The sequence below is a fragment of the Eulemur rufifrons genome, chromosome 9, assembly GCF_041146395.1.
Source record: "Eulemur rufifrons isolate Redbay chromosome 9, OSU_ERuf_1, whole genome shotgun sequence".
Taxonomy (NCBI): domain Eukaryota; kingdom Metazoa; phylum Chordata; class Mammalia; order Primates; family Lemuridae; genus Eulemur; species Eulemur rufifrons.
The window spans coordinates 17,517,403-17,532,566 of NC_090991.1; the positions used below are offsets into that span (position 1 = coordinate 17,517,403).

General features: G+C 55.3%; 1 protein-coding gene across 6 annotated transcripts in view; it reads left to right on the plus strand.

Moving 5' to 3' along the window:
* Window positions 1-12,103, plus strand: part of MYO18A (myosin XVIIIA) — a 92,047-nt gene extending 79,944 nt beyond the window's left edge. For 5 of the 6 annotated variants that reach the window (XM_069482208.1, XM_069482210.1, XM_069482207.1 and 2 more), the window contains 3 exons: window positions 541-585; window positions 3,723-3,845; window positions 11,376-12,103. In XM_069482208.1, coding sequence (XP_069338309.1) covers window positions 541-585; window positions 3,723-3,845; window positions 11,376-11,520 — 313 coding nt within the window. In that variant the 3' untranslated portion in view covers window positions 11,521-12,103. The remainder of the gene's footprint in view (window positions 1-540; window positions 586-3,722; window positions 3,846-11,375) is intronic. The other variant, XM_069482213.1, reaches the window with a different exon arrangement.
* Window positions 12,104-15,164: the final 3,061 nt, after the last annotated feature.

Sequence of the window (15,164 nt, forward strand, 5' to 3'; positions counted from 1 at the left end):
ATGAGTTATTCCCCCGTTTAGCTGCATTTCCGATGGTGCCTGCCCCACTCTGGGGAGAGCAGAGATTTAAAGGCTGTGGTGCCTTGTTACTGTGCCAGAGATTTTCTCTCATAAAACCAACCCAGGGAACGGTTTAGGAGAGAGAGAGATTTGTGGTCCTAGGCCGAGGAGAAAGTCACGAGGAGGGAGACCAGCAGTGCAGGGTGGGGTTAGGCCCTGGAGATGCGCCCAAGGCTGCATTGGACAGACCCCAGACCTGCCACCTTCCACCCCAGGGCCGGGGCCCATCCTACAGGCAGGTCCAGGGCAGCCCAGGGAGCCTGCCTCCTTTGGGGCAGGGGACAAGTGCCAGGGGCAGCCTGGACCAGATTCTGAGGACAACAGCATCATGCATCCCACTGCCTGGTCTCAGACAGCCAGAGTGGCTCCTGCTGAGGAAAGAGAGGTCCTTGGCTAAGGGGTCCACCCTGGTTTGCCCATTGATTTTTCTGTCTGCTTCCTCTGGGTCCCCCTTGCCCACCATTTTCTTTCTGTTTCCAGTTTGCAGGACATGGTGACAAAGTATCAGAAAAGAAAGAATAAACTGTGAGGACCGGAGCGCGTGCGCTCTCTGCCTCTCCCCATGGGTGTCTAACCCCCTAACACTGGGCTCCCACCCAGGGCCCCGCTGCATGCCGCACGTGGACACAGCCTCCCCACACACCCCCGCTAGCTGGTCTCTAACGCTAACACCACCGGCTGACCTCAGGGGAGGCGTGGACTGGCCGGGCCCTGGCAGAGGCGAGGGCAGGCAATGAGGCGTGCTGGCCCTGCGCCCCTGGTGGGCAGGAGCGAGTGCTCTGTCAGGAAGGAGAGTTTAGCCTCATTCAGTGGTGCCTGTGTTCCCCTCCCTGAGTTCCAGCGCCGTCCTCCCCTAGAAGCCAAGCGTAGCCCCTCCCTGGCCTGTTTCTCTGGGGGACGGTCTCTGTTTGGGCTGGATTTGTCCACATCCTTGCGCTCTCTTAGAGCCTCTGCTGCCGGAGAGAAGCGGGTATGTTTTGTCTTTAAAGGTCTGCCACCTTCTCTTGGCAGACAAGGGGAGAAGGTGAGGGGCAGCTAACAGTTTCGTGTTTGGAGAAAGCATTCAGGCAGCTAATCACGGCTGCTGCTCTGCCATGGCGGGGGAAGGGAACACAGCCAGATGTGTTTACTTTACTCCCTGCGGCACCGTGGGCAGAGGGAGGCCCCGGGCGTTCGTGCTGGTGCTGTCTGTCAGGTGGCGGGAAGCCCAGGAAATCCACCCCTCTCTTCCTTTCCTTCTCTCGGAGTGGGAGCCGGGCAGTGCGGTGCAGATGCGCGTTGGACAGGGCCGTGTCGTTCCTATAGTGGGCATTGGGTCTCCTCCCCGACTCTTTCTTGCCTGGCAGCCTCCTCCCCTGGCCAGGGTGGGCTGGCAGCAGCGCAAAGGACTTGGTGAGAGCTAATGATAAATGTAATAGTGTGTAACAGTGATAGAGGGCCGCTGGAGCCCGGTTGTCACACACAATTAATATCCCCCGCCGTTCTGTCTCCGTTTGTTTGTTCCCCCGCGATTCGGCTCCCAGTTAACTAATAGCACATGAGCCCGGACATAAATTGTATTTGACGCGAGGTTTAATTCCGACCATTTAAAATTTCAACTGCCCCCTGAGCCCGCCTGCCCCTGGAGTTTGTTTACAGGCCTGATTATTTAAGGAAAAGAACCCAAACGTCGCCTAGATGTTTGCAACCGCAGGGAAGGCGAGGGCAGGCAGGCCAGCTCTGCAACCCCTTTGCCGCTCTGAATGTAGGGAGGGAAAATTCGTATTCTGGGCCCGTGACTATCTGTCCCCCATATGTTCCAGCCCTGCCATCCTTGGGCGGTAGGAGCTTCAAGGGCTGATAAAATGCGCATTTAAGATCATATTCTAAGCCATCGCCAGGCACGCACACACAAAGGCACGCCTGCGCATGCACGCGAGCGCACACACACACACCCCAGCGTGCACTCACGCAGACACGTGGGGACGTGCAGCTCTAACCAGCTTCCCACTGATGGCAGGGACATGGTGTGGCTCCTTCCTCAGCAGCTCTGGGCCCCAGCTCCAAGTTATCGAGCGAGTGTGCTAAGGCGGGCAGAAAAATAATGTTTCGATTTACTTAGAGATACAGTTGTTATTGCCATAACCTTAATGAAAGCAGTAAACAGGGCAGTATTAAGGGAGATTTATACAGAAACGCTTTTAACATGTAGACATAGATTTTGCGATGCATACAGCACCTCCTTTCTAAAGGCAATCAATATGGTTATGAACGGCGGTGATAAATTACAGTCTCTGAAGCTAGAGAGGGAGGTTTTTTGCACGGGTGTATAAATCAGGTGGTATCGACGTTCCATGGGATCCGGGCACCACAGTAAATCTGCCAGGCTTGGACGGGCACAGGGCTTGCATTAGCGGTTTCAGGGCTGTCTGCTAAACTCCTGTTTACCCGAGGCATCAGCCAGCCTCGTCTTTGTTATAATTCTGTATTTGACGGAAGCCCATAAAATATGCCTCTTTATTCCCTCCCCACGAGTCAGGCTCTCTCACGGTCCCCAGAACAGAGTCTGGTGGTTTCCACTGTGTGTGTGTGCGTGTGTGTACGCACACACGCGCCTGTGTGGCTATTTATTCGAGAACATAATTCAAGAACAGGGCCGCTCCTGTTGACACAGATGAAGGAAAATTTATAGCAAGGAGAAACCTAAGCCTATGTGTGGCAGGGGAACTTGGTGAGCAGACATTCTGCAGAATTTTAGAAGCATTATCACTCAGAAGCTATCTCCAAGCCCAGCTGCTTCGTGAGGGGGTCTCCATGACTCTAGCCTCAGAATTTGACTCCTCTGGGCTTTCTTGCAAGTGCTGGGGTCAGCTTGGCCCGAAGAAGCTCTGGGGACTAATAGCTGGAGGCTGCCTGAGGGAGGGAAGAGGAGACTTGGAGAGACAGAGCACTCGTCTGGGACTTTCTGAGCCCACCTGGGTCTCCCTGGGCAATCTGGATCCTGAAGCTGCTGCCAGTCTCTCAGGAAATGCTGACGCCCCCTCCTTGTCCTTTCTCTGTACTTAAGGGCCAGGGAAGCCACAGAGTGGGTCTGGGATGTGGCCTGTGCCTCCTTAACCTAGTGCTTGGGTTGGTGTTGCCATCAGCCAAGGAGACCTCCAGGTGCAAGCTCACTTGCAAGCCTACGTAGCCCTTCTCTCCTGCTCCATGGCCAGCAGGCTGGCCCTTGTAACAAAGGCATGGAAAATGGCAGCAGCTCTAGCTACAGTTTGGAGAGTGGCAGACAGGAAACAGCGGAATGGGCCTCAGGGAGTAGCTGAAGGGCCCAGGACTCCTCTTTTAACCATTCAGCCATTTAGCTGTAATTGATGAGTGGGTGGTCTTCCTGTCATTCTCCTTGGGTTAGTCAGCTAAACAGCTGCTGTCACAGATAACTGGGATGAGAGCTGCCTTTGTGCTCCTGGGGGTCATCTTGGTGGCTGCCATACTGTGGCCTGCGGGGTGGGGACAGGCTCGTTGCGAATGGTGTGTTCCGTCCCTCTTACTCTCCTCCCTGACTCACTGACGTGCATGCCACCCTGCATCCCCAGACACACCACGCCTCCCATCAGCTCTCCCTTCTGGGCAGCGGGTGACCATGTCTTGCCTGGCCTTGCCTACTTCTCTGCTCCTCATTCCCACAGCGAGGGGGACTCGGATGTGGACTCAGAACTGGAGGACCGGGTTGACGGGGTCAAGTCCTGGTTGTCAAAAAACAAGGGACCTTCCAAGGCAGCTTCTGATGATGGCAGCTTGAAGAGTTCCAGGTGAGCATGTGGCCTTGAGTTGGGAGGAAAAGCCATCTCGTGCCACCAGGAATGAATGAGCAGCACCTCGATCCCACAAGGGCAGGCCTCAGGCCATCTGCCTCTCTTGCCGGTGTCTGTGAGAGGGGCCCAGGTGTGCTCCTGGCACATGGAGTGAGCGCAGAAGGCTGGGGTTCTTAGCCAGCGTCTGCGTCACCCTTGTTTTTCCCAGGTGATGTTTTCCTGTTAGGCTCAGGTTTGGTATAGGATTAACTTCACCCCCATTTATTCATTCAACAAATGTTGATTGAACTACCTGATTAGGCCGTTGGAATCAAGACTGGGATGGGGCACAGGGGACTCTGGATCCCACAACCCGCGCCAGCTCTGGACTACTGACATGTTAGTAAGAATAGCAGCAGAGGTCGGGCGCGGTGGCTCACGCCTATAATCCTAGCACTCTGAGAGGCCAAGGCAGGAGGGTCGCTTGAGCTCAGGAGTTGGAGACCAGTTTGAGCAAGAGCAAGATCCCATCTCTACTAAAAATAGAAAAATTAGCCGGGCATAGTGGCACTCACTTGTAGTCCCAGCTACTCAGGAGACTGAGGCAGGAGGATTGCTTGAGCCCAGGAGTTTGAGGTTGCAGTGAGCAGTGATGATACCACTGCACTCTAGCTGGGACAACAGAGCAATACTATGTCTCAAAAAAAAAAAAAAAAGAATGGCTGCAGAAAAGGCACCAGTTCCCCTGATTCCTGTCCCAGCTACAGGCACATTTCTGTCTTTCTCTGCCCGTTCTCTACTTGCTCTAATCTTTTTGCTGCCCTCCCCCGCCCCAATGTTTCCTCCTAATACCCATCCACTGGGGGAACTTGCTCCCCTATTTGTGAGCCAGTCATAGCCTTCTGATCATACAGACAACTAACTGCCCCTGGAATCCAGGGCTCCCCCTTCCCCATCCCCTACCTGCTGCCCAGCATGGCAGGAGGAACATCTTCGGTTCCCTCCCCTCCTATGGTCACTTCCCTGCTAGCTCCCTTCTCACAGAGAGTCCCCCCCAACTCAAGCTGATGCGGATGCCCAAGGCACACGTTCCACCCCCTTCCAGAGATGGCAGGCGGGCTTCTCAACTCCCTCCCTCCCTTCTCAACTCCCCTGAGGCCCCTCCCCCAACTCTGGCCCCTCACCAGAAGCACCCAGTGGCCCCCTATAATTGGTTTAATTTATTCAGCCAAACAACATTTTGTTTTTGCAGATAATGCCGGCTTCCCCGCCCCTCTGCCGTGGTTCACCACGGCGTGGCACAAGGCTCCAGGTAGTTGACAATGAAATAAATTGAACTAAACGTTTAGAGGGGGGAAAGTGATGAAATAGAACAATAGTCTAATTTACATGACATTCTCCATGAAGCTATTTTCACTGACGCAAATTATTTTGCTTCATTTCCTCCGACATTCTCACCACCACTTTGCCAGAGCTGCCGCCGTTTCACCTCCCTCCTCCTGTGTCTTTATTCTCTAGGTTTAATGCTTGTTCCCCTCTCTCTCTCTCAACCTTTCTCTCTCTCTCTCTCCTGGCCGCCCCCATCCGCTGCTGCTGCTGGCACCGTCCCTCAGAACGGCCCTCAACACCCTGTGTAAGGAGGGCAAGGGGGCGGAGGAGCGGCCGGCCTCCGTGCTGAGCTCCCTGAGCTATCGCAAGCGGCTCACCCTAAAGGACTCCATCGGGGGCACCGGGGACGAGGACTCGCTCTTCACTACCCTGAGCGAGCGGGCGGCCTCCCCCGAGAGGCCTCCCCGGAAGGCCCGCGGGGGCCCCAAGGAGGAGCCAGGCCCGGGCAGGAAGTCCGAGGAGCCAGATGAGTGCGGCTCCGTCTTCTCGGAGGCCAGGAGCCGCTCCGGCCGGGGGCTGGAGAAGCGGTGGGGCTCAGACTTCGACCGGGCCTCGGCCGTCTCTGCGCCCGTCAGTCGGGCCTCCTCGGCCACCCGGCATGGCTCTGGTGAGGACAGGGCCTGCTCCTCCCTGAGCTTCTCGCTGTCGGGCTCACCCAGTTCCCGCCGAAGCACCTCCCGCCTTGACAGCCTGTCCAGGACCCTCAGCCCTTCCTTGAGCCGGGCCTCGGGCCTAGGCCGGGAGAGCCCTGATTCCCGCCTGTCCCTGGGCCGGAGCTGCCTGGATGAGTGGGACGACGGAGCCAGCTTGGCCTTGAGTGAGGCCCACTCGCAGTACAGCCACCCGTCGCTGGCTCGCAGCTTGTCGGTGCCACCCGAGCCACGGGGCTCGGCCTCAGCCACGGATGAGCCTGTCAGCTCCGGCGTCCGGCCCGTCAGCCGTCACTCCTACTTGGACCCAGACCTGGAGGCTGCCATCAACGAGGTCTTGAGCTACAAACCTGTGCCTTTCCAGCGGAGCAGCCTGGAGCCTGACTCCGAGGACGACCGGAAGAGCATCCAGAGTGCCCGGAGCGCCCAGCTGGACCCCCCAGAGCGAGCCTCCAGCATCCGCCGCTCTGCCTCTGCTGCCGATGTCTCCCGGTCCCACAGCAGCCGGAAGAGCCGGAGCAAGCGAAGGAGCAGAAGGAGCAGCTCCAGCTCCAGCTCCAGCTCCAGCTCAGAGGGTTCCTCGGAGCACAAGCGGCGGAAGAAGGGGCGCTCCCGGAAGAGCAAGAAGAAGTCCAAATCGAGAAGAAAGAGAACCGAGACTGAGTCGGAATCCTCCTCCTCCTCCTCGTCATCTGGTGAGTCGACCGTCTCAGGCCACAGCCGCTCCAGCGTGAAGAAGGGCCCAGCTGCGGAAAGTGAGGCGGCTGGGCAGGCGCCCCGGCAGTCGAGGAAGGAGGAGAAGAAGCGCAAGAAGGAGGTGGACAGCCTGATGATGCGGTACCTGTACCGGCCCGAGAGCGACTAGCGCAGTAGGTGGCACCTGGCGTGAAGTGCAGCATGGCGTGTCCCACCCGGCGTGAACTAACGTGCTCCCTGCCCCACCAGCCACCGCCTGAGGCCCCGCCTGCATTCCTCTTGGGCAGGTCTGGCCTTGAGGAGCCTCCTGGCCACCTCGGAGAGCAGGGCCAGCTAAGCTGGTCAGTCACTCCGAGCCCTGAGCCCAACCAGCTGAAATTGCTGGTGGTGTTAGTTATAGTTCCCGCTTACCAAATCTTTACCCTGTATCGTAAATACCCTGTGTCCCAGATACTTGCCATGCTCTAATCACTTAATCCTCACAATAACCCCCTAACGAAGGGCTGATCAACCCTGTTTCATAGAAGGGGAAGCTGAGGCTCGGAGAGGTTAAGTCACTTGCCAAGGTCTCATAGCTGGGAGGTCATGTTGCCAGGATCTGAACAGGGCCTGTTCAACTCAACACTCTTGCCCTTAACCACCTCTCCTTATGGCCCAGCGCAGAGCACATGGGCGACATGTTTACTGTATGTGCCAAGCAGCACCCATCTGGGAGCTTTTGTCCATGGCCCCAGCAGGCTGGGCCCAGGGAAGGGCCTGAGCTACATCAGTGGCTGTAAGCTATTAGGGAGCCTTTTGCTCCATTCGCCCTGCCCCTGCAAAGCCACCTTTTTCCCTGGCGTGGATCTCAAGCCTAGGAGCACAAGGCTCAGGGCTGCAGCCCACACAGCGCCACGCCCTGCAGAGAACCAGGAGATGCCTGACTCCCTTCTCAACCCTCCCACCTCAAGCCCACACATGGGCGTCACCTCGCTTCTGCTCGTCTTGTAAAGTTCTAATGAATAGAAATTAGCAGCTGCTGAGTGACAGTCCCCTCCTGGCTCTCCTGCCTCCCCCAGCTCTTCTCCCTGTGGGGAGGGAGACCTAGCAGTTAGGCCCTTTATGCCCACACCTCCGTGCTGGAGGAAAGGCAGAGCCTGACTCATTGGAATCCCATTGTTGCCAGTTTCCCTGGTGGGCGGTGACATTTTGGATCACCCTAGTTATGCGAAGCTGTTTTCAGCATGATGCCCTCCCAGGGCAAGCTTGCTACTTCCCAGGGGGTATGACCCCAGAGTGCAGCCCCCTGGGGAGTGGGCGTTTATTTCCCAGATGCATGAACTAACACACCTGTTGCATGCTTGTGCCTTGGAGCCACTGGACATATTTGCTGACCTTGGATGGGTTATACCAAAAGGGACCACTTTAAAGTCCCTTTAGGGAATGGAGCAGTGGAAGTGAATGTTACATGTAGGTATTTGGAGATGGTGATGGGATGGGTGTAGTGGAACTTTGAACTCATTCCTTGGGCCTAAGCTGCCCTGAAACCAAGCCCCTGGGCTCAGCCCTGCTCTGTTGCTTCCCCCATGAGGCACGTGGCTGCTGGGTGCTCCAGGAAAGGAAGGAAGTATCTCAATTGTACAGCGGAGCTGCTGTCAGCTCCATAGTGAGAAGAGACAGGAGTGGAAATGTTTGGTCTACATCTCAGCCTTCTTAGCAGCCCTGCTAAGTGCCCAGCGCCCCCAGGGCAGGAAGGCAGGTGACAGACCCAGAGGGGAGGTTAGGGGAAGGCGAATCAGGGGCCAGGCCCTCCTGCGCACTGCACCCTTCCCTCAGAGGGGGACATGGGCCGACCTGGGCCGTCCCACACTGACCAGCAACTGGCAGACTTCAGATCCCAATGCCCGCAGCCCACCCTTGACCTCAACAACCAGCAAGAACAGAAAGACAGAAAGAAAGCCTGTTTCTTCCACCAACCACCGGCACAGTTCTTCTCATTCACCAGGAGAGAGGGAGTAATCCTGTAACCCCGCACACCACCACGTCTGAGGAGGACAGGATTCACTGCCGGTGGAGTGGCACCAAGCCAGCGCCTAACCGACCAACAGGGAGCCAGAGAGAAAAAGCCTGGGCAGGGAGGACCTCACTGCACTCAGCGTCAACTGGCTTTGGGGTGGATAAACTGCCAAGGGTGGGGGTGGGGGCGGGGCCAGAGCAGTGGTTCAGCTTCCCATCTGGCGATGAGGACCAGCGAGAATTCGAACAGGAACAGGAACGCAGCATCCATAGCGAAGCCAAGGGGAGGGGAGCTGCCACCCTGGGCTCTCCCAGCGGGAATTAGCTTATGTACCAAATTGTTTGTGACAGCGCTGAGCAGGAGACACTGGCTTGTGGGGAGGAAAGATTTTTAAACAATTTGGTTAAAATGTTCAAATTGCCAGCCCTGGCTCTTGCCTGCTGTTGGCTCTCTGATGGCAGTGGCAGTAGAAGTCACTAAGGAGACTGGCTAAACAGCACCCAAGCTGGAAGCAAGGGGGACCCTGTGGATGCACAGCCCAGGGGAGAGAGAGATGGGGAGTTTACCGCCTCCCCAGCTGCCTCTGCCACTGCCCAGCGTCTTGATAGAACAGGATGGAAACCCGGCTGTCATCTATCCAGGTGTCCGCCTGGCAGGCACAGGAGTGTGGCGGTGGGGGCCACGGTGAGAAGAGGTGCGGGATGGAAAGGAGCTCAGGGCCTCGATGGAGCGGGTCGCACAGGCCCGGGCTCTCCGGCTGCCCCTCATTTGCATCCCAGCCCTGGCATCTGCCTCACCCCCTCTGCCCACAGAATAACCCCACTGTCTTTCCACAAAGCCAGGCGTTCCTTTGCCTAACAGCAGACCCTTGGCACCGGGTGCCCAGAAATTATAAAACATACGAACCAAACCAGGCTCCCACTAATTTGAATTCCAATAACCCCAAAGCTAAAATAACCCCAATTTTTTTCTGTGTTGCACAGTCATCATTGAGCTTTATAATTTTGTCCTGGAGACCCCCCAGAGTCCTTAAGTGCCTTTGGCCCATCAAAGTAAGTCTCATTTATGTTCAGTCTAGTTTGTATTAAATGTGTTTTGTGCTACTCTGATTCCTTTAAAAATGGTAATTCATTCATGAGAAATACGATAACTATTAACCAGATTGCCCCATTCCTGAACCGTTTTGCATAATTGAACATGTATTCATTCTATCAGGCTCTTCCTTACCCCCAGGGACAGAGAGACCTGTCTTTACACCCCCCTGGGCACTCACCCAGGCCAGCAGGAGAATTCAGGTTTGGTCTTGTTTTCCTCCTGGTCATTCAGTCTAGCTGCAGAATGGACTCTTCCTAAGTCTTTGAGGTCTAAGGGTCCCAGGTTCAAGTTTACCTATTGGCTGTGTGACCCTGGGCAAGATAGCTCCTGTCTTTAAACTAGTTTCTTTATAGTATTTCACAGGGTTATTGTGAAGAACAAGATAGCACATGTATGGTGCCTAGGCCGGTGTCTCGTACACAGGAGTGCTCAGTGATCAAGCCCTTCCTTCTGGATTTCTCACTGACACTTTGGGAAAAGCTCAGAAGGTGGTCCATTCTTACAGAACCCTGTTTCCTTCTCTTTTGGGTTGAGGATAGAACTTTAAAAGGGAGAATAAACAAAGGGCCCTCCCCAGACTCTTAAATCAGAATTGCAGGCAGTGGGGATCACAGAATTCCTGCTTGCCCAGGTGGAAAGTCTCTAAGACCTGGAGGCAGGGCTGCAGCTCCAGGGACCCGCCGAGTGTAGGGCACCGGTAGGAGCCATGCTGGGCTGTTTTCTCCAGTGGTGCTGAAATTACAGTGCACTTAAACCGGCAGAGGCGGTGGCAGCAGGAGGGGTAGTAGAAGGTGGCTCTAAGGCTTTGGGAAAGAGAAAAGAGAAGGTGGATGGAGCTGGAAGCTGAGGTCCCATCTTCCCTCGTCCGATGCCACAATCCTGCTCCATCCAGGGATGATGCTTCACATCGCGGTAGATGGAGAGCTGGAGCCTTCCAGAGCCGGTGGTCTGATGAAGATTCTCTGGGGTTAGGTTGTTAAACCCAGAAAGGGGCTTTTCCCATTGGGCCACCCTGAAACAGAGGTCTTGCCAGCCCCTACTTCCGGAGTCTCTGTTCCTTGTTGTGGGTAGATGATGCCACGGTCAAGGGTAGCAATTCTCAGAGGCCTTAAGAAATGCTGATTAGGAGAAAGGGTTACTATCTGGGAGTATTCCATGGGGAAAGCCCTCCTCAGAAGGAATCTTTACAGGAGTAACGTCAGCCTGGGTGACAGAGTGAGACCCTATCTCTAAAAAAATTAAAAAAGGAAATTAACAAGTAAATGACCACACAGGAATAACTTGCCTAAGAGAACGCCTGCCATAGACAAGTTGTGATCATGTAGGCACCAGACCTCCAGTCTCCACGCCAGAGTGGTTCGTGGACCGCCTATGTCGGAGACTTCTGAGGAGGGACCTGAAGGTGCAGAACTCCTGGGCTACCCCCGGAGCTAGCAAGTCAGAATGTCTAACGGGAAGACCCAGGAGTCTGCAGCTGGTTCTTGTCCCACTCAAGTCCAAGACTCACCTCTCTCCAGCTTCGCTTTCCTAGGAGTTCTAAAGGCGTCCAGAGTCAAAATGGTGCTCTCCTTATCTTCTAGGCAAGCCGAGGAAGGGTTTTACTCAGCAGCATCTGGCTTTAGGGAGTGCTCCTGACCAGCTTTGGTCCCCTCCAGAACCAAAGCTTTGATGTTGACGCATAGGAGTGTCATTTGTCTGTAACCTATCCCTCTGTCCCCACAGCCCCACCAGCTACTGGAAGTCCCTCGCCCCTGACCGGTCAGATGACGAGCACGACCCTCTGGACAACACCTCCAGACCCCGATACTCCCACAGCTATATGAGTGACAGTGACACAGAGGCCAAGCCAAGGGAGACCAACGCATAGCCCAGGGGAATGGTTTGCCGCCCTCCCACCCACGGCCTGCGGCTGCCTCGGCGCCTCTCCCAGGAAATGGCGGGGCACTGGTCTCCCCCACCCGATTGCTGATCTGCATGGAAACACCCAGCCCTCTCCTGTCAGGGGGATTTTCCAGGCTGTGGGTGTCCAACATCTCCACGTGGAAGAGGTGGGGGAAGAGGAGCTTCTGAAAAGAGAACTTTTTGGTCCTCCCTGCCTCAAAGATGCCACACTCTTGGCTTCTGCCCTGGGCCACTGTGGGCAGCAGCAGCTGGCCTGGCACTGCATGGAGCCAGCAAGTTGACCTCCATCTCATCCCCCTGCTCAGGGACAGTGGACATGCTGCCTCCTGGGACACTCTGGGTTGCTGGGTCCCTGGGGAGGAGTAAGGGGCGGAGGCAGCAATTCCTTCTCTCTGGTTTGGGGTGAGGGCTTTCTCTTCTCGGTGCCTGCTGTCTTTCTACTTCTTAATTTAAATACCCAACCTCTCCATCACAGCTGCATCCCTGAGAGTGGGAAGGGGCTGTGGTGGCAGCTGGGGCCCCTGGCAATGACTCGGGAAGCTCTTCTCCCCTTCACTCTTCAGAGCGCAGTCCTCTCTGTGCAGCTGGAGACGTGGGGAGCAGAGCTGGGTCCAGGTCCTTACGAGTCAGCGTGGGGAGGGGCCCTCAGGTGCTTCTGGGTTGGGCTGAGCGGGCCCCTAAGGCAGGGGTGCACCTACCACCGCAGCTTCCACCCCCACCCACCCCCTGCTCAGCGTGTTACGTGCAATGACCTATTTAAGAGTAAACCCATTCCACCTACGCCAGTTCAGGGCTTATCCAAGCACTGCCTCCCTCCCCTCCTGTCCCAGTTGCCTGGGCCATAAGCGCCACTTGGGAGGGAAGGCCCTGGGCTGAGGGCTTGTGATGGAAAGTCTGAAGAGGGAAGTTTTGTCGGTGCTGATGTGTATCAGACACGAGTCCTCACCCTGTGTCCTGAGCCTTTGTCATTTTTCTTCTCTCAACCTCCCTGCCTCCACACACTTATCCCAGACATCACAATGTGCGGTCTGAAGGTCCCAGCCCCACCCCAAAAGGTTATCCCAGCAACATCACCAGACTTCGGGGCCCAAGGGCAGTGCCTGGTGCTGCGCCCACCTGCCGTCCCCCCTTCTCCTGCAATTGGTTTGTACTCACTGGGCTGTGCTCTCCCTTCCCTGTTTACCTGACGTATGGAAATAAAGGCCCTTTTCCTCCGGCTACGCCTGTTTTCCCGCCTGGTCCTTCAGGCTCAGGTAAAGTCCAGTGTGGTCTGGGAGGGAGAGGCAGGATTCTGATGGGGATGCAGGGTGAGAGGCCTGCTCCCGTGTCAGACTAATGCCACTTAGAGGGGCTTGGAAGGTCATCTGGGGCAGGTGGTGGGATGAGGGGGTTGGTCAAGGAAGACACCGCCCCACCTTTTATGTCAAGAGCCTGTGCCTGGAATCCAGGTTGGCTGAGTGGTCCACACCTCATCCTCCCCGGCCCAAGGGACCGCTGAGATCCACCTGATTGTTAAATCTCACCAATCACAGAGACCCTATCTTCTCTAACTTTTTTTTTTTAAGGGGATTCAAGCCTTTCTCATTGGAAAGTTTTTTTTTAAACTTCATTTTAGTCATTTCAAAGGTGGCTTTTTGACCAAAACTTGGCAGAACTGTCTCTGGCCCCCAACCCTCTTTGGCCACAGGGCAAATTGAACAGCCGGGGAGTTTTGTCTTCTGTGCCTTGCTCAGTCCCTTTCTTCATGCCACAGCCCACGCTTTGTCCCTTCACTGGCAGCTTGTGGCAGCTTGTGCAGAATGGCAAAAAGCAAAAGACCCTTCCTCCTCTACCTTCCGTAATGCGGCCAGTTACAACCCCTGCGTGAATAAAGCGGTCTGGGCAGGTAGGTGGGGAAGGGCATCAGACAGCCCTGGTGCCGGGGCTCTCCTGATGTCAGCCACCCAGAAAGAGTCACGAAAGGGAAGGAGGGCACAAAATCACCCCCAAAACGAGTGGGAGAGAAGTGTGACATGGATCCATCTTGTTGAGCAAAGGAGACTGCTCCCTCCACCGCCCCACAATAGAATAGAGAGGGTAGTAAAAGTGAAGCTACTTTTTTTTAAACTGCTGGCACATGTTCAATTCTGTCACTCATCTTTTATTCCTGCTTTCACATAGCTCAGTGCATTTTCTGTTTCTCCTAGGAACTAGTGTGACAAACTCTCTGCCACCTACAGTTGAGTTCCCAACTCTGCCCATCCATCCTGAGTCAGGCCTCTGGTTAACTGGAAAGTCCACCGTCAACTCCAATAGCCTGACCTGGGTTAAACGGCTTTGTTCAAGTTAGAAAATATATTATTGATTTGCTCATTTGCTCGACAGTGGAAAAATGTTTCATAGCTGCTTGCTGTGGGCGAGGCACCATTCTAGGTGGAGAAGGTGGATAAGGTCCCTCCCTTCATAAAGTGGACGTTCTTGTGGAGGACGGAGGCACAGAACATGTACTGCACCTGCTGTATGCACAAGCTCTGAGTGGGCAGAGAGGAACAAATCGTCATGTTTGTCCGCCAGGGGCTCATGGACTGGGGCCGGAGCAGACCTATGTGGAAATAATTACACAGGACATAATGGAAGGACAAGAAGTTTTGGGGCACATTATGGAAGGAAACACTCTCTTTGAGGCAGGGGGCTGGAGAGGCTATTAAAAGGAGCTGGAATTTTTGAGCCAGCTTGAAGATAGGGCTTCCGCAGGTAGGTCTTGCTGGGATAGGCATGCTGGGGAAAAAGAGATTAAGCCAAGGTCCTGAGGCAGGGAAAGACTGGTGGTAGAGCATGTCACAGGCTGTCTGGGGAAGCCAGCGGACATTGCCTGAGATGCTTCTCCAAGTTTCAGCAAAGCCGCTTGGCCAAGGTGGTGGGCTCTAGGCTGGGAAGGAGACGATTCCCTTGGCACTAACCCCAGAGGAGTCCAGGAGTCTTCAGGGCCATCAATTGTCTTCATTCTGGGTGTACCTTGAAAGCTCTGTAAGCTCCTGCCCTCCCCTGTACAGCTCTGGTCCTTAAGATGTATGTGATCTTGCAAAACAGAAAGCAAACCTGTCCCTATGCCAGGCTCAAAGCCAGCTCGCTAGATCCTCCTGTCTAATCACAGACCCTCAGGATTGCTTCAACTCCTGAATAAGAGAGAACCAAAGTCCTGTGGCACTCCCCATGGTGCCCAGTCTGTGCCCAGAGACTACAGCAGCAGGCAGTGACCCCCGAACTGCCTCCTTTTGTCCTTGTGTCCCCTTGGCAGATTATCCCAGTTGTCCTTTCCCCCGTCCCCCGCCCCCGTGCCTGGTGGCACAGACACTTAGCGATTTGCTCCTTAATTGTCCCCCAGCTAGGCTTCGCAGATGCTGCTCTTTAATCTCTCCTGATAAATGAATCGCGCCGCTCCTTTAATCATATGTTCATATCCAAGCCAATTTGAATCAATTTGGCAGGGAGCGTGTTGCAAGAGATGCCATGACTGCTGTTTCTCCCCCCAGGGCCCTGGAGCCAGAGTGACTGCTGTCCTCACCCTCAGCAAAGAGCCCAGGAGACCCATGCAGGGAAAGGATCTCCTACCTGAACGGTGGGGACTTT